Genomic DNA, 19,806 nt, shown 5'->3' with positions numbered 1-19,806 from the left:
TGTTTTTGCATTGTTGGATGTGTTTTTCTGATTGTTTGATTTCATTTTAGATCTGTTGTGAACCCCAGGAGCTCAGCTGTTGGGTAGGCTAGAAATGAAAGAAACAAATGTGTAGATGCAATTTTACCAGTGTATCCCTTTTCACATGCATACATCAAATAATTAGGTGCTTTTCCTAAAAACTGAGCAGAATCTTGAGATGCCTCTTTGAGATTAGGCCATAGGGGTTTTTTTTTGTAATGTTGGAAACATCACATTTCCTGATTTCTTCTTCTGAAGACAGTCTGATTAAAGAGATCCCAACCTTCCCATAATATCCCTTGCTTGTATTTGAATAGATATCTTCCCTCATCCTGACCACTACCATACCCCCCTGCTTTTTATATTGACTATAAGGTAAACATATCTTACTTAGACACTGCACTAATATGTTTTGGTAAAGTGGTGAGTGAGATGAGGGTTAATTTAGTGCTCCAGGTACTTACATTACTTTCAGTGACAGAGCATGTGAAAATGAGTGATGTACCGGTAGCTATGCTCTTAAAATTTAGCTATATTGCAACGTTTTAAGACGTTGTTACACAGTTTTACTTCTGTTGTGCCACACTGAGCAAACTATTGATGGTTGTTTTCCCAACAGAGTCACTGTTTTGAAAATGTCTCTATTTCCTGTGGGCAGTGTCGGAACTGCTAATACTAGATGCTCTTCAGACAGAGTTCTCATGTACATTAATGTTTAACCATAGTTTAATGCTATGTCGACAAGCTGCAGTGAGTCCTATTATTATTATTATTATTTAGATTTATATACCACTCTTCATCATAGAGGGTGTTTCACAGAATAAAATACAGGATAAAAAGAAGTAAATAAGTAAATCCAAACAGTAAAACAGTAATCCCCCTTCCCACAGACACATTTAAAAGGCTATAGCAGGGGTTTTCAACCAGTGTGCCGTGGCGCCCTTGGGTGCCTTGAATGATGGTCAGGGTGCCACGGACAACACTGGCTTCTATCCCTCTTTCCTGCCCTACTCTGATGCCCTCTCGTGTCTCTGCCTCCCAAAGGCTTGCACAACCGTTTGTTGTAGCAGCCATGGCTACAAGCTCCACATATGAATGATGCCTTTGGGGCTGGCCAGGGTGTGCTGGTTGCCAGAAGTAAGCAAGCAGGCAGGCAGGCAAGGGAGCCCAGCCAACCAGTCCACCAGATCTTGCTGTTGGAAATGGATGGACAAGTGGTCAAGGGAGCCGTGGACTCAAAAAAGTTGAAAACCTCTGGGCTTATAGAATATTAATCAGCCAGAGGCCTGGTTGAAGAGGAATGTTTTTGCCTGGTGCCTAAAAAAAGAAGGCACCAAGCAAACCTCCCTGGGAAGATCATTCCACAAATGGGGGGGGGGACACTAAAGAGAAGTTCCGTTATCGTGTTGCCACCCTCTGGAACTCATGTGGAGGAGGTGCACATAGAAGGGTCTCAGATGATGAACACAGAGTCCAGGATGGGGAGAGACAGTCCCTCAGGTATTGCGGCCCTGAATTTGGCTCGTTAGCAACTAACCATTGCTCGTCAAACAACTTGCTTCCTGAGTTATTTTGCTATCCAGGTGGTCTGTGTAAAATGCCCAGTTTCAGTTCTTCTGCTGAAAATTAAATCTCTGACTTAAAACTTGCATAATATAAAGTACTGTTAAATTAAGGTAAATTTGACCATATTTACATTAACATTAAAAGATTTCAAGCCAGTTCCATAAACATTTCTGTGTGATTGGCACATGTTCCTTTAAATGTTCTTAAAACAATAGAGTTAAATTTGACACATAGAAGCCTCTTCTTTATGAAACATTTATGGGAATCTCAGGAACTGGATTATTGTCAAGTAATGATTAACTGTGAGGATGTTGAAGCACACAAATTTTCAAAAGATGGCTCCCCCCGGCATTAAATGCCATTTAACTCCTGCCATATGATTTAATGATGATCTTGCTTTTTAAATAATGTCGGCATTTACAAAGACAGACAGAGTGTGCAGATAGGGCGTGTGCAGAAGAAGTCCATCCTGGTATTGACTCCATGCTGTTTCAGTATTTCAAGGTGCTGCTGTTTTCTTATCTAGCAGTGCAAGCAGGGCTGCCCCTGGGGACTCTGGAACCTAAGGCAAATCACACTAGTCCTCCTTAGGTATTTGCCTGAGCACAGGTGGGCTTAAAACAGGTGGGTAGGACAGGGGCATATGGGTGTGCACCACTCCAAGGTCTACATGATTCATTTTAAACCATCAGTGTGCCCAGTGTGGTGTAGTGGTTAAGAGCAGTAGACTCGTAATCTGGGGAACCGGGTTCGCATCTCCGCTCCTCCACATGCAGCTGCTAGGTGACCTTGGGCTAGTCACACTTCTTTGAAGTCTCTCAGCCCCACTCACCTCACAGAGTGTTTGTTGTGGTGGAGGAAGGGAAAGGAGAATGTTAGCCACTTTTAGACTCCTTTGGGTAGTGATAAAGTGGGATATCAAATCCAAACTCTTCTTCTTCTTCTTCTAACTGAAACTTTGCCTTATCACGTTTTTGGTTGCAAATAGATTTCTAAGCCTGTTCAATTGAATCCTCTTAGAAACCACTCCTTTTAACCATGCTAAATACAAGGTGGTCTCAAATGGAGCCCATATTCCTGGAGACAGGGGTAGGATTTGTGTGCCCATCCATGCCCTGTTCACGAGTTTTAAGCCCAACCATGTTCAGGACCCCCAAAGTGCAGGCCTGGGATGGGGTGGGGGTGGGGGCTCCTGATCCGCACCTTCCCAGGGACGACTCCTAATGGCAAACTGTTCAGTTACAGTGCCTGGCAGATTTTACCTTAGTATACTGACATATGAGAAAAAAAGTGGTGCGACATGTCACTTAGTTTCAATTTAGCTTTTGTCTGATTTCTGCTGATTCCTTGTCCTCCTGCCTTGTCCTCAAATGTTGCAACCTTTCAGGGGTCACAGGGAACTGCAACAGGAAGGAGAAGGTTGGATGTCACTGTTCCACAAGCCATACTCTGCTCATGATGCTTAAGATTCCGAGTAATAAAAAATAAAGACATATCGGCAAATAACTTGCTAAGTATTTAGAGTAAATAATTGCATACAGATAAATTTATTTATTTATTTATTTATTTATTAACTTTTTCACTTAAAGGGTGTCACTTTTCTGTACATGTTTGAAAAAATGTTTCTGTTCTATTAACAGTAACATAGTGTTACTATGTTACTATTTGTTTGGGAAAATATGTTACTATTTGTTTGGGAAAATATTCACTTTGACTTGCAGATGTTTCAAAATTGTTCAAGCATGTTATTAAAACAAAAACAAAGACTACAGTTCTGTGCACTGCAATTTGTTCAAAATCCTATTGAAATGTTGGAATTGTGAATTTCCTGGTGTTTCAATCCTATGAAGACTTACATGGGTGTAAGTCCGACTGATTTCAATGTGACTTCTGGAAAATATTGCATTAAACCATTCTTAATGGGACTTTTAATGTATGCTGAATTGTAGATAAGGCATATAATCTGCTAATCGTCCTGCACACACACTTTTCCTCCCCCCTTCAAAACAGCATTTTTTCTTAGAACGCTCTCCATACTTTTGTACATTGTGTACAAAACATTCTTATGTTTATTTCAAAATGCCAGTTTAAACAAATAAGTATAATTTAGACTGTTGTACTCCCTCTGCTGGTTGCTGAACTGTAAACAATCTCCAACCCAATCCTATTCTTATCTCCTACTTCTGACCTGCTTCTAGAATTGCATGATCCTTCAGAATGGTGTGGCTGCTGCTGCTATTTGTGTTGATAATCAGTAGAAATCATAGACATCAACCTGTTGTCAGAGCAGAAATGTTTTTCCACTTGCACAATTTGCTTTATGGATCCAATAGCTGGTGTAAAAACAGACCTCACTCACACCCACCCATTTTGCTGAGAACTAAGCAAATTGTAGGAAGGAGTGACCGCAATGCTTTTCTTCTGCCTCTGAGTTAATTCTTTCTCAAACAACTTTTCTTTCAAACTGGTTTTGTAAATCATTTTCTGCAGGTGTTTCCTTTAGTATATTTACTCTGTTCTGTGCATTATTTAATGTTGGGTAATCAAATGTGGATTTGTTTAAACCACTAGTACAGTACTGAGACTGCTAGGGGTTGCTGTTGATAAGGATTTCTTACTCCGTGCCAGATTCTGCCAGGGCCTTGAAACACTGTTTCTAGGTATAGTATCATTAAATCAGAAGAAGAGAAAATGGAGCTAGATTTCTTGTACAATTCAGCGCCTGCTGTACAGTTCTACTCAGAAAGAAACCCCTTTGCACAAGTATGTATAGGGTTGCAGCTTCAAAGTATTAACAAATTCAATGGTCCTTTAACAATTTGTTAAAAGGGATGTTTCCCCTTGTTTGCTTATTTCCAGTGTATTTTTCCTTTGGTAGGCAGTTTCATTTCTGAAATAAAGCGGCTAGAACTCTACCCATGGATACTAATGTATTTTCTTCCATGCACTTTTTAAGCAGTGGAATTTTACCACAAAAATAGCTTGAGATGAAAGGGGTTGTTTTATTTATTCAGAAGTATGGATAGTTCGCATTTCCCCCAAGGAGCTTCAGACAGTATATCTAGCCTTCCCCCTTTTGTTCTCGTAGCAAAACGATGACGTAGGTTTGTCCAATGTCACTATCCCCCAGCCAGAGCAACCCCCTCTGACTTCACTGTTATGGTCAAATGAGCAGTGCTCCACACTTGCATTCCCTTTAATGAAAACTTACTGGTTTCAAAGGAACTTTGAGGAAGTCAGCTCCAAAGGGTTCATTATAGTTCACCATGCTAATTACAGTTGGATTACATTAACGGACTGATCTTCCACACAGTACACAAATTACTGAGAAATGTTGGCTGTTTCTGTTCATTCATTCGTCTAATATTTTCACACTCAGAAAAGTTTGTGTAGGAGGGTAAAACCCATCCTTTACTGTCACTGGCAAAAATCTCTTTTTGGGTGGGCGGCGGCGGCGAGGGAAACTTCAAATAAATACAGGTACTTCAGTTCTCCACCAGGAGTTTCTATTCACAACTTAACCAGGTGTGTTGAGATATTTAGAAGGTACTCTAGGATTTAATACCTTGTTAGCATACGGCACTGTTATAGCAAAGCAGCAGTGTAAAACAAAGATAGAATCATAAATGAAAGGCTGTCCTCTTAAACCAAATGCTGTTTTTAAAAAGTTAACTTCAATTTCTTTAAAAAGGCCTTTCCTAATAATACAGTTACAGTTCAGCTATATATTAAGTGTTTATTTAGTGTACAAAATGGCAGACAGAAGGCCCTTCCACATCGCAGGACTTGCATACAGAAGAAACAAAGTTTTCACATACATGATGCACATGAAAAGACGCCACACAATATTCCAGTGTGTCTGAGTATCAGAAACCCTCATAAAAAATTGAAATAGGAGGAATTGCCTTTGATCTGTAATGCAGAACAGCACTTGTGGAGATGTAATGCTATTAGTACTATTAACAAGGAGCTTTGACTGGAAGGTTGAAAAAGGGCCTTTCTAACAACAATCTGAACATGAAGTACTGTACTACAATAAGTAATCATAGTCTGACCTGCCCCACAGGATTGTTGTGAGGATCAGATTAGGAGAGGGAGAACCAGGTGTCCCTTGCATCCTTGAGTTTCAAGGAATAGAAATGTAAATGAATAATATAAATGCTCAAGTGCATTAATATTGACACTTGAGGGTTGGATGCAATTATTTGCTCAAACATGCATTTTCCGTCTGCATATAGTGAGGGACAGGCATTCATTAACAGAAAAATAGAGCATGCAGCTGAGTGGGCTGTTATACATATAGGAAAATAGTAGCAAACCACAAAGTATAAAGAATGTATTCCAGGAAAGATGGAGGCAATTTAACTAACTAAGAACAAAATATTAATTTTAAACCACTGATTTAAACTGAGTTTCCTGTTTTATGATTGTTGCATTTCTTGAGCAAAGAGTGCATACTACTTGGTTGCTGAAACAATTTAAATGTAGAGGGCTGTGCCCACTGCTGTGCAGGTGGAAGCCTGCTCACCAGAGGGGAATTCCTTGCCCTTCCTCAGCTGCAGCCCTTTGTGCACTCCCAGAAACCTCTTAGGCTCCAATGCAAAGTTGAGGTATATGCACCCCTCAAAAATATTTTTCATTGGAAAAAGTATGCCCCATTACAACAAATACTGTGCATTTTCAACTGGAATGGAAGCTGTTCTAAGTATGTTTACTCAGAAGTAAGTCCTACTGAGTTCTGTAGAACTTATTCCCTTTGTATGCATAGAATTGAGCCCTTAGAAGATGAAAACCTTTATTCCATTTTTGCAATTCCAATTTCCTGTGGGGGAGTCTTGCACTTGTTAGTGCAAGATGTCATTTATGATATAATGTTACACATAAAGAAAACGTGTTTAATTTTCAAAGTTAAAGGTGTCAAATTCTTAGCATTTAACCTTACTGACATTATTCTGTATATATACGGTATGTTGGATAAGTTTGAACAGAAATTGTGTATGAAATGCACCTGTTTGTGAAGCTCACTTGCAGAAGACTTTACATGAGTACTGTAGTAGTTAATACCATGTCTTCTGACTACCAATAGTTCCTACTATTGGTCCATAGGTTGCTTTCTTTGTGCACGTGTGGTTTTATTGTGGGATGGCGTTGAGATGTGTGTTAGTGGGCATATGGCAGGACTTAATATGATAGTGCTTCAATTTTGCTCTCAATTTCAATGGTTGTGGGCAGGAAGAGATAAAGTTTTGGTGGAGGGGCTTATTGTCAAGTGCGTCAGAAATCTGGGTACCAGGTCCCTTGCTAGCCCCTTCACTCCTTGGAAGTAACTGGCTGTTTATCTATAAAATCCTCTAGTCTAGTAGTGCTAGAGATATCTCGTAAGAGATACATAACCTGGAGTTTTAGACAGTCTTGCAGATGTGTGAAGATGTAATATCAAAAGGTTACATGTGTTTGATTTTGAGTGTACACATTTCTGGAAAATGTGCTAAAAAGATCAGATATTTTTATTTGCCTGAAACTACAGGGGGAGAAATTATGTGAGAAACCATGATGTAAAGAACATTTTGCTGTTGCAGTCAGTCATAAACATATTTATCCCATTGATAGGGAGAATGGAGCCTTTCCATTCCTTGTCTTGTCCTTGCCTCCAGTTCACCATCATGCAGGTCCCAGATGCTGGGTGGAAGGTAAAATAACAATTTTTGCTTCTTTCCTGCTTTCTCTACCTAGCATTAATAATTAGCAGTCCTTGTAATATTTGTTACTAAACCATCAAAAAGCAAAAAAGAAACTCAGTGCAGGTGATTTCCAATTGGTTCTTGGAGACCTTGCTAAATTTTGAACAATATGAGCAGGATAGCTTTTTTTTTTTTACAGCCTTATAATTTCCTGGCTTGAAGACAGCTTGAGTAAATAAGCAATTTCTTGCATTCTTTGTTCTTGCCCATGTAAGTACATGTCTCCTGCTAGGCTAAGAAAAAGCAACCTTTTCACAAGATTACAATGTTAACAGAATTTTGGAAATGGAAAAGCTTAGGTATAGAGATCTAGTTTAAAATGAACTGGTGGAAGATCCTTTGAAAACAGCTGAGTTGGTTTGTTTCATGGAATCCTTTTCAGAAATAAAGGGCAATATTTTTATTCGGTCATTTTCAGAATGGTTGACACTGATAGGCATATATGGATGCCTCAGAAATCATAACAATGCATTATGGGGTGAACAGTCTCCAGGTTTAAAGTGGTGTGGGGGTGGGATTAAGCTACAAACAACTTGATTCTGCAGCTGTTATGGTATTTTGTACTTGGCAATCTGCAGCTGAATTGCAGGCCATACAGACACACTGAATATATAGAATTGTAGAGTTGAAAGGGACCCTGAGCATCATCTTGTCCAACCCTCTGCAATGCAGGAATATGCAGCTGTCCCATACGGGGATTGAATCTGCAACCTTGGCATACAACGCTCTAAGCAACTGATCTATCCATACCGTGTTTCTCATATTATAAGACACGTCTTATATTTATTTTTTCCTCAAAAAAACACACTATGGCTTATTTTCAAGGGATGTCTTATTTTTTTCCTCCTCCTCCTGCCGTGGCCGGCATTGCTGCTGCGCCTATCACTATGTCTTATTTTCAGGGTATGGCTTATATTCCTTGAATGCTTAAAAATCCTGCTATGGCTTATTTTATGGGTATGCCTTAAAATATGAGAAACAGGGTACATACAGCGGTACCTCGGTTTAAGTACACAGTTGGTTCCGGAAGTCTGTACTTAACCTGAAGCGTACTTAACCTGAAGTGAACTTTCCCATTGAAAGGAATGGAAAGTGGATTAATCTGTTCCAGACGGGTCTGCGGAGTACTCAACCTAAAGCGTACTTAACCCAAAGTATGAGTGTAATTGGTTCTGGAAGTCCGTACTTAACCTGAAGTGTACTTAACCTGAAGCGAACTTTCCCATTGAAAGTAATGGAAAGTGGATTAATCCATTCCAGACAGGTCCGCAGAGTACTTCAACTGAAAGTACTCAAACCGGAGCGTACTTAAACTGAGGTATGACTGTATACTGAACTGTAACAGAACTCAGGGACAGTAACTATCTGGCCATATAAAGATGGTGGTTTGAGGTACCAACCTTGTCTAAGACCTCAGCAAAAAAGTAGAAGGAAGGATAGACAAACACCCACACGGGGGTCGGGGACGGACCGACTCTGGCCAACTCTCCCTTCTTCACATGGCCTGACCTACTACTGGGAAGCTCTGCCAGTAGTGGTCCTCTCTACTGTTGTAATTCACTATTATTGACTTCTGCTTTGGCATTAAACCTTTCCCCCTGGCATGTATTTAAAGACCCCTGAAGAAAATGAGGATGGACTCCTCATGGTCCTCTCTTCCTTATTTAATCACTGCAGTTCTTTCTGTAACCCCATCTCCAAATATAACAAAAAAATAGTTGGCCCTTTTCCGTTCTTGTCTGCCCTATTTAGCTGTGACCTGTTTGCCTCTAAAGTGGGTGATGGAGACCTATATTTTATAGCAAAATGAGCATGAGGGCAACTTAATGAATGCTTTCCTCTCCCTAACCCCCTGTGCTTTGTTGCTGCAGGAATGTCTCCTGGCTTAGTGCTGGGTCAATGTTGTCAGACTTCATGTCATGTTTGTAAACATATTTGGAAAGCAGGGTTGGTCTGCCAACAGGCGTGGTGCCTGAAGCCAGCTCCCTTGGGGTTCCTGCCATCTTCCATTCTGTGTACATGACCAAGTCAGTGTAAACATTGCTGAGACAGAAGTGCAAACATGCTGGGAATGTGGGCTTGGGAGAGCACATCTTTGTTTGAAATGTGGTCCTGCCACGCGATGCCCAAAATCTTCCTGACGGAGCCCATATTCGGAAGGCACTGAGGAATCACACCTGGCAGCTGTAAGTTGCCCTTGATTCACTTCCATAAAGCAGTGTGCTCAGCATGCAAGCCTAGTGGACTTTCATCTTGGTATTGGTCATTAGCATCCCATTCTACCACACGTCATATTCTGTATGGCTAATAATATTCAGTAATTGGTATTGTTGAAAACAAAATTGTAGATTCTGTAACAGCAAAAGATCAGTTCAGAGGGCTGTGAGACTAGAAGCTAAAACTCCCAATTGAGAGTGATTCCTTAACCATTTACCCACAGACAGTGCGTTTGCAGCAATATTTCTTGTAGAGTCAGATAGGCAATAGACCACAACAGGCTACCCTCTCTGGCTTCAACTATTTTGGAGTCATGCAAAAATTCTGGGACCTTTGATCATGCTATCTAGCTTGGCAGAGGCTATAGCGAGGGGCCATAACTGTTAGGTTTGAATATTTCTGTATTGACTGTTGTGTGTGTGTGTGTGTGTGTGTGTGTGTGTGTGTGCGCGCATGCATTTGGAGTCATTTTGTGTGGATGTTTATTTGTATCACTATTTTGTGGTAATGGACTACTTAATGTGGGAATAAGCAGTCTTAAAAACAGCCTGGGTTGATTTAGAGTGATATAGTGTTGAGAGAAGATGAGCAATGACTTACTGCATTTGAAGTGATGTCATAGAGATGAAGGGGTGAGAGTTCCAAGAGTCACTTTGTCAGTTGAGGGCATCTGCTGATCGTAACTTGATCTGTTTATCTATAATGCAGTGAGATCATAACTTCCTTTAGCCCAAAACTGTTTCTGGGCACTGTTTTGAGGCAGCATGAGAATATTAGATGTCTTGTGGCTTACTAAACTTTTGTAGCCCTGCCAGCATTCTTACTTTTCAGAGTGCTTATTATGAGAGTATGGATGAATACCTTCGGAACCCAAGTGAAGCATCATCTAGAAGAAATTCACCGAAAATACCAGACAACTTAGCAGCAACAGAGAGTAGAGCCAGCCTCAGAGATAAAATTGAGAACTCTATTAAAGCGGCAGAGATAAAAATTGGTGAGCATTTTTCAGCTGAAAGCGTGAATGTTCTCTTACAGGAGCAGCAAACTGCTTAGTGAAATAGTAGCTTATTCATTTATTTTAGTTATTAAATGTATACAGCATACCTGATTCTCTCCCAGTTCCATTTTTAGCCTTTCAACAACCCTATAATGTAGGTTATACTGAGAGATGGTGACTTAGCCAAGGTTACCTAATGAGATGGTTGAGTAGGGATTTCAACCTGAGTAGTCTTGGTGCTTGTCTTTTAGTAGTTAATCCTTGCTGTGTAGCTTTTTATACTTACATTTCAAAATCTTTGTAAATTGCTTTTAGACTTGCTTTGAAAAAGTGATGACTAAATTTAATAAATAAATAAATAAATAAATACATAAATAAATACATAATAACCAAACATAGTTCAGACATTGCACTCTTCTGTCGCATGTGGATTATAAGAAAAGTTGGCTGTGGTGAGTGAAGTCGATGAGATTTATTAAAAGCTGTTCATAGATAATTCCTGGTGCTAGTTTTTCCACTTCAATCCGAGATGGGAGGCTGCTGTTAATGAAAACAAAGCCAGAGTACAGAACTACTTGTCTGTTTATTTGGATTGCAGCCAATACAATGAATATATTTTGAATGCATAAACATATCAATATGTTTACATATTACTATTATTGTTGGTTGGTTATTGTTGAATTTATATGCTTCTCATTTAGCCTGTTCTGCACCAGTTTCATTGGATACTGATTTGCTTCTGGGAGCAATTAAAGGTGCTGGTTTAAACCCTTTAAGCTTAAAATGGTCTGGGCTCTTATATATCAATAACCATTTCCCCCTGTATGAGTTCACTTGGCTGTTAAGATCTAGTCAGATATCAAAGAGTGTGATATTGAAAGTAACACCCCCCCAAACCTTGCATTTTGTTGGAATAATCCCATTCCATGGACACCGTAAAGACACTCTACTCACTTGAACTATAGTGAAGTAAGTGGGAGATGTACAGTTGTACTGCTGGTAATAGGCAAATGGTAAATGTACAGTAGGTGTAAAGTTTAGGGAGAACATTCTTCATCAACAGCTCTATGCACTATAGATTTCCAGAGTGGTAATCATGGTGGTCTGTTGCATGAAAAACAAGAATCCTATGACATTTTAAAGCCTTTAAATATATTATGGCATACTCTATTATGGACTAGGGTTCACATCATCCATTGGTTTAGATTAGAATTAAGTCTAGTAATCCAGTCCTTACCTCTTACATATGATGAATATTATGTTTTTCTACAACACGCTTGGTGAATTTACCAAATGTATTCCCATGTAGACATTACAGCTTTATTAAATTAAACAAAATCCTTTGGTATTAAAAGAAGAAGAAGTCAGTATGGTGTCCTGCAATTATGCAACAGTTTTCAGTTCAGGAAATACTTTCCACACTAAACATTTTTGTTGTAGAAAATTTGACCAAAATGCTTTTGCAGTAGGACTTCATTGAATATGGTAACAAAACTTAGAATATGAAAACACAACTCAAGGACTTGCATAGGCATTTTACCAAGCTCTTCAGTGAAGCTTGGATAAAACAATTCTTTTCATGTAGTGTAAATTTGTGGCTAAGTGAACTCTGGTATTCTGCTGTGCTGTGCTAAATTTAAAAATAAATTTCATTTTTGGAGCACAGCCCTGCATCCTCACAATTTCTAACACATGCATAGCATATAAAGGAAACTTCTTATTTAGCAGTGTATGGACATTTTCACTAAAGTATATTCACTCCCAGTATAGCTGCTATACTGGGAGTGAATATACTTTTCTTTATTAAACAGAAAAGGCTTTTCTTTGTCATTGGTACATTGGTACTTGGTACATATGAAATATAAAGCTGCATTAAAATATTAGTCCGTCTGAGCCAAGTACTACCTACCGTATTCTGATCGGCAGCTAAGACCTTGGGAATCACTGGGACTTTGTTGTTGCTGACAAAATAAAACTTCTTGAGCGAATGGAATTTTAAGAACTTGCTATTTGAAACGTCATTCTCTATGGCAAAAGATCTGTGCTTTACCTTTCTGACAGGCAGTGGCTACTCAAGGTCTTCAAGCCCTCCGACTATAGATCTTTTAAACTGGAGATGCCACACTTGGATCCAGGAATTTAGTGTAATGCAGAAGTTCATTATTTGTGGTCCTCACCAATCCCCTCCCCTGCATTCTCTGGTTTATCTAGAGCAGGGGTCAGCAACCTTTTTCAGCTGTGGGCGGGTCCACTGTCCCTCAGACCACGTGGTGGGCCGGACTATAGCTTGAAAAAATATATGAACGAATTCCTATGCCCCACAAATAACCCAGAGATGCATTTTAAATAAAATCACACATTCTATTCATGTAAAAACACCAGGCAGGCCGCACAAATAACCCAGAGATGCATTTTAAATAAAAGGACACATTCTACTCATGTAAAAACAAGCTGATTCTCGGACCATCCATGGGCCGGATTGAGAAGGCAATTGGGCCGCATCTAGTCCCCAGGTCTTAGGTTGCCTACCTGTGACCTAGAGCAGTGTTTCCCAACCAGTGTGCCTCCAGATGTTTTGGGACTACAACTCCCATCATTCCTGACCACTGGTCTTGCTAGCTAGGGATGATGGGAGTTGTAGTCCCAAAACATCTGGAGGCACACTGGTTGGGAAACACTGACCTAGAGGGTTTGAGGAGAAGCAGAATCTTTTCTCTCAATTATGTGGTTTAGAAGGTAAAAGAGCAACAGCAGCAACAACAGTTGTAGTCTGCCCTATTTGGAAAGGACTCAAGCTGTTTTGTACCTGCTCAAAAACTGCTGTGGAAATGAGATCACTGGAGTAAGAGTGTATATGATGCCTGCAGTTCTGCTTGCCAGGTGTCTGGGGGGTACTCACCTATGGCAAGCAGACTTGTGGGTGCCCGATTTACAAATGCTTTGTTGCTAAACTATGGCTCCTTGTCACTTTTGTTGTTGTTGCTTAGTCGTTTAGTCGTGTCCGACTCTTTGTGACCCCATGGACCATGGCACGCCAGGCACTCCTGTCTTGCACTGCCTCCCACAGTTTGGTCAAACTCATGTTCGTAGCTTCGAGAACACTGTCCAACCATCTCGTCCTCTGTCGTCCCCTTCTCCTAGTGCCCTCAATCTTTCCCAACATCAGGGTCTTTTCCAAGGATTCTTCTCTTCTCATGAGGTGGCCAAAGTATTGGAGCCTCAGCTTCACGATCTGTCCTTCCAGTGAGCACTCAGGGCTGATTTCCTTAGGAATGGATAGGTTTGATCTTCTTGCAGTCCATGGGACTCTCAAGAGTCTCCTCCAGCACCATAATTCAAAAGCATCTATTCTTCCTTGTCACTTTAGGTGGGGGCTAAAACTCATAATATTAGTGTGGCCCAGAATATTTAATAGTTATGCAATAGTCATAACATATGTCATAATTATAAGTAGGTATTTCCATTTAGAATCAAACTCTAAAAACATTATTTTTGTCTTTAACAGCATTTATTTAAACATGCTTTGAAGCAAAGAGATTACGTAACCAACAAAATTTCCTTAATTCATATTTTTGTGTAGTCTCATAGAACCTGCAGTTGTGAAGGACACCCAGCTTTTTTGATGAACTAAAGTTACAAGTGTTGCCTGTGTGAACTTCTGAATTCCATCGTTCTTCAAGTTTAGGTTTTCAGAAGCAAAGCTAGACTTTTTAAAAAGTGAAGCTATATGACAGATAATGTCAGCTGCCTCCTGCCAGTGGCTTCTGAGGGTTCCCCAGCCCTCTGGCGCAGATTAATGGAGGGCACGGGCGGCTGTAGGAAGGAGACAAGGAAGCGTAAATCCTTGTTGTGCAAGCAGAAGTCCTTTCTGCTTGTACACTGGTACCATTCAGTTTCACTCATCATCTGTAAGTATTTAAATGGAAGTTAAAGAATTCCCATTGAAGTGAGTGAAATTACTTGGGAAGTAGAAGGTCTGCCTAGTTTGATTCATAGCTGCCAAGTTTTCCCTTTTCTCGCGAGGAAGCCTATTCAGCATAAGGGAAAATCCCTTTAAAAAAGGGATAACTTGGCAGCTATGGTTTGATTGCCAACAGATTCTGACAAGGCAAAATTCATGATAGATTTTGGGAACTTGCTCAGATGACATATCTATAGACATTTCAATGAAAGCTAAAAACAAGGTAATAAGTTAGCAAATACTTCCATTTTTTTAAAAAATTGCAGCAACTTTTTTTTTTAAAGCAAACTGTAGGCTGAAAAAACATTTCTGGAAGTAAATTGCTAAAGTTTCCCTTCCATCTCCGTGAGCCAATGGTGCCTATCAGCATGTGTTTTAGACTGAATATTGCTTCAGACCTTGATAGCTGGAGAAGGATCCATACGCTTCCACGCTGCCTCTGGATTATTCCAGGGTTGCAAATTTAGCTGGCCCTTACATTAGAAACTGGCATGAGGCAGCCTATGAAGAAATTCCACTGAACAAGCTATTTGCTGCAGAAGAAAGAAGAGATAAAACACGATGCTATTTTTGGTGCTCGGAAGTAAATGCCAGGCCTGACAAACTGTCTTGTAAATACAGAGTATTCACAATGTATGTGAATATTATTGAAATAATTAGGATGCTATTTAACAGACCATCTTGTATTCCACATCCCAGGGGTACGTATTCTTGTTTCTTTATGAACAATCGTTTCTGGAAACAGGGTTCCTCCTCTGCTTTGAACACTTTGTCCTTATGCAATTACTACAGGAGGGAGGTGAGAAGAGCTTAAACCAAAGAAGTTATGTTTATTCATAGTGCTACTTGCTGCAGCACACTTAGCCTGTGATAGCTTGGGAAGCCTTCAAATCTTCACGTTTATTTAAATCACCTTATTCTCCTGCCCCTCCTTTTCTCCCTGTTCACGCTGCAGTGGTTGAAGTGCAAGGCTTTACAAGCTGATAAGAACCACATGGTCCATTGCCATAACTCAGGAGTCCCCACTGGGCCTTCTGACGCACACAGTCCTCCCCTGATGTCAAACAGCTGATAAGTAGCACCTTGGCTCTCTTCCCAAACATGTGCGCCCGAGAGGAAGAAAGGTTCTTTGTCTGAAAAAGGCAGCTCTGTTGAAGCATTTTTTTTTAAAAAAAAACCCATCTTATTGCTTTCCTTGAAACAGAGCCAGAATTCTGTCTGTTCAAACTATTTAGTATTATTCCTAAATTACTTGGCAAGCACGAATGTCCACCAGAAAAGTGTTTAAATCATCATGTGCAATATTTACTTCATTGTGCTGTTGGAATCAGATACGGAATGCAACATGCAGTGTTTGTAAAATAGGAAGACTCAGCTAAATTCTGCATGGCTTAAGGATATTGTTCGTAGGTTTTGAAGTTTGTCTTGCAAAATAGTCGGAGCTTTGATCTTCAGTTGCCCTAACACAAACAGAAGGGCTCCGTCTGTTCACGAGAAGCGTATTTGGAATAATGAATGCTCCTACTGGTGAAAGCAGTGTGTGTGAGAGAGAGGGGGGGGAAGGGGCTATATTCACTCTCCTTTCCCTGGAGTCCCCAGCACCATCTCCTGCATCCCTCCAGAGAGTCCTCCAATCCTTTGGAGCAGGTTGTTCAGGAGTGGGGTGGGGGCAGGAGGGGGAAGGAGAAGTAAGTGAAGATTGCACCTTTGGCCAGTTGGAGCATTCCATGAGTGGACTTCTCCCCATAGATGCTTAGGGTGCAAGTCCATATATTGTGCCAGAAAAGAGAGAGAGGGTACCAAATGCAGATAACTTCTTAGAATTTACACATTATTTCAAAACATTACATAGCCCATAGTTTGCAAATACCGGTAGGTTTTTGAAAATTTCACATACTCCAACTTTTTTACTTAGTTGGAGTTCTTGCTGGCCCAAGTATGGCATAGTGATTAGAGTGTCGGACTAGGATCTGGGAGACCAGGGTTCAAATCCCCATTTGGCCACAAAGCTCAAGCTCACTGGGTGACTTTGGGCCAATCACTGCTTCTTAGGCTAACCTACCTCACAGGGTTGTTGTGCGGCTTAAACGAGGAGCGAGGAACCATGTATGCCCCCTTGAGCTCCTTGGTGAAAAATGTGGGATATAAATAAAATAAATAAATAAAAATAACAGTTTTTGCTGCATTTCAATTTTGGTGGTTGTAAATAGATGTTTAAATACATTCAGATATACTGCAAGGATGGCTGTATATATATTTCTTTATTTAACTTAGAAATAATTTTTTTACTCAATAAATCTCTGTTTAGAAGAAAAATAATAATGTTCCTACTCTGTGCATTAATTTTTTAGCTATTTGGAAACTCATTGTGCCTATGTAGTTGGTTGTTACCGAAATGTACATTGCAACAAATTATTACATAGTTACTACCTTGCCTTTTTTTTCTTCCCTTGAGACTATTTGTTTAATTATGCAACCCCTGTACGTAATTCTGTTTCAAACTTAAGACAGTTCTGTCTATATCATGCCTCTGGGTTGTTACGTAGGGCAGCATTTGTAGCATTTGGAATAAAATTTGTCTCAATAGCTATTTGGCCATGTTTTTCTATTTGAGTTTTTCAGATTTATCAGCTGACAGTGAAAAACAGCTATCTATCACACGAGAACATTTTTGTTAATTTGTCAGACATTTAAGATTCAGCAACACAGAACAGTTCTTAAAACGTGTGCTAAAAGACTGAAAGAACCTCATTGGTTCTGACTGAGGAGCCATCTAGTGCAGCGTTCGTTCTCTAACAGTCACCTACCAGGTTCTTCCTGGGTTCACAGCACCTGTAACTCAGCCTCTGGACTTGGAGGTTCTGTTTTGCTACCATTGCTAACAACTGTTGATAGATCTGTCCTCCAATAGTTTGCCATACAGTCGTACCTTGGATCCTGAATGTCTTGGTACTTGGACGTTTTGGCTCCCGGACGCCGTAAACCCGGAAGTGAGTGTTCTAGTTTGCGAACGTTCTTCGGAACCCGAATATCCGACGGGGCTTCCATGGCTGCAACTTCATGTCCTTTTATAGAAGTAACTTTACTTCCCTCAATATTTCCCACTCTCAAATAGCTCTTTCAAGATTTCCCATGTGAAATGGAAAATTATGAAAACAGATGGATAATGAGCTATGTTTAAAGAAGTGTTATTTTTTTGGTATAATTTTTTACATTGCCATTACAAAGTACCTTGAGAACAGTGAATTATGGCTTACTGAAAGAAAGAAAAAAGATACTAGGTAAGACGTGCATAATAATTACTTAGAGAAGAATGGGGAAAATTCTTGGATTCTTCTGGATAAATCAGCACCCCTTTCTCCCTTTACTGCTGGACAGGCACCCAGTGGACCAGACACCCAGTGGTGCCACGGTGACATCAGTGGGCTCTTTTTGTCTTTGTAGTTTGAAATCAGACTGGGGATAAAGGTGCAGTGCTTTGCAAGGCATGACCTTGCAACCAACTGGCCATTGGTTCTTGCAGTGCCTTGCATCTGACACTTTGCAAGGCCTGAGGATCATATGGTGTCAGGTGCAGGGCAGGTGGATGTGGCTTGGTCGATACTGCCATGTATGCCAAATGGGGAGCCATGCTTTAATGTGCATGGCTATGGAAAGAAGCAAAATCAAAGGGCATAATGGATAGGTGAAGCAGAGCCATGAGACATCTAACAAGAATGTCATGTACGTTGGAGAAAGATGTCACTTTAGGAAGTTAGTAGAAGAAAACAGTATGAGTAATGATAAGGCTCTGTTTCTGACATGAAAATAGACGTGTATTCACAGCATGCTGCACTTCCTGCATTGTCGCCTATGGATTAAAAACCATTTAAGGAAGAGCTGAAGTGCTGCAGCATTGGAGAGAAACCTGCAGCTCATGGACCTAATTAGACCTATCAGAGGTTGGCCAGTCAGGCCTTTTAATAGCAATGATAACAATAATAACAGCAGCAGCAGCAGCAGCAGCAGCAACAACAACAACAACAACCACAAATTATTTATATGCTGCCCATCTGACTGGTTTTCCCCAGCCACTGTGGGTGGCTTCCAACAAATCAAAACATCAAACATTAAAAACTTTCCTGTACAATTGTTTATGGCTATTGATGCCCAACTTTTCCAGACCTGTTGCCATATATGGCATGAGCTATGGGAAGGCTCAAACTGTGACTTGAAACTTTTAAGCCAAGCTTCCTCAACCTCGGCCCTCCAGATGTTTTGAGACTACAGTCCCCAGCATCCCTGACCACTGGTCCGGCTAGCCAGGCACCATGGGAGGTGTAGGCCAAAAACATCTGGAGGGCCGAGGTTGAGAAAGCCTGCTTTAAGCTGTGACTAAAAAGGAAAGAAGATTTAGGATGGATTGTTCCTGATTCTCTCTTTGAATTCACGTCAGGGATACAAAGGGACATTTTTCCTTTACAGGCACAGCTTGAATGGCATGGACTGAACCCACAGCTGCCTGCGGGGAAAGCTTGTGTGGGCTGCATGCAGCCCATAATATGTGATCTGCAGGGCGTTCTGTACTATGCATTATTACCACACAGTTTCAAGTGTAATGCACACTCCTATGACCCTTGTGCAGAAAGCAGTTCTGGATCTAAAAAGCTGTTGACTTACACTCAGTACTTAGGTTAGGTAGGTGGTGCAATGGGTAGTAGGTGCCAGATTCTGCCTCCTCCCTCACCTTCCCTCTCTCAATTGGAGATAAAAGCTGCCAGCAATAGCCCCTTATAAGTGCATGAGCAGGTACTGTGCACACACTTCTCCAGGTCCATTTTTTATGTTATGTTAGAAATGTTGTGTAAGGTGTGTACCCTCCCCTTTTATGCTGTTCTAAGCAGTCATGATCTGCCAAAATCTAACCTTAGCATGTATCAGTGAGAAAGGTGTCTCTGTGATATTTCAGCTATTATGTGAGGGAAGAGTGATAATACTGGTTTTATTTGAGTAATGGCTATCTTCACTGAAAGGTATTAGCTTTAAAATTTAATACTGTGATATCTGGCATTACCCATACTCAGAGTTGAGCTACTAAAATGGATGAACTTAAGTAACATAAGCATATTGATTTCAGCAGGTGATTTCAGCAGGTCTGCTTGGAGTTTTAAAATCACCCATAATTACTGGTGCTATTCAGCTTTTAAGTGTCACATCTAGTGGATGCAGTGATGATTCCATACAAATATGGCCTAATTATGTTTGCAACTGCATAAATATAACTGAGGTTTCATGGTATTTGCTGCTTCTTGCCATATTTATGT

General features: G+C 40.4%; 1 protein-coding gene across 3 annotated transcripts in view; it reads left to right on the top strand.

Annotated features, from left to right (window-relative positions):
- The window catches only part of PDE10A (phosphodiesterase 10A), a 98,886-nt gene that overhangs the window by 4,299 nt on the left and 74,781 nt on the right, over nt 1-19,806 (top strand). The window contains exon 1 of one of the 3 annotated variants that reach the window (XM_060272803.2): nt 7,491-10,539. The exons of the other annotated variants lie outside the window; for them this stretch is intronic. Within the exon in view, the coding sequence (XP_060128786.2) occupies nt 10,323-10,539 (217 nt within the window). The 5' untranslated portion in view covers nt 7,491-10,322. Of the gene's footprint in view, nt 1-7,490; nt 10,540-19,806 lie in introns of those variants that run through there. 3 annotated transcript variants of the gene reach the window in all.

Source organism: Zootoca vivipara, chromosome 3 (genome assembly GCF_965207765.1).
Source record: "Zootoca vivipara chromosome 3, rZooViv2.hap1.1, whole genome shotgun sequence".
Taxonomy (NCBI): domain Eukaryota; kingdom Metazoa; phylum Chordata; class Lepidosauria; order Squamata; family Lacertidae; genus Zootoca; species Zootoca vivipara.
The sequence above is the reverse complement of the archived record's forward strand: the minus strand, read 5'-3'. Positions and strand labels throughout refer to the sequence as shown.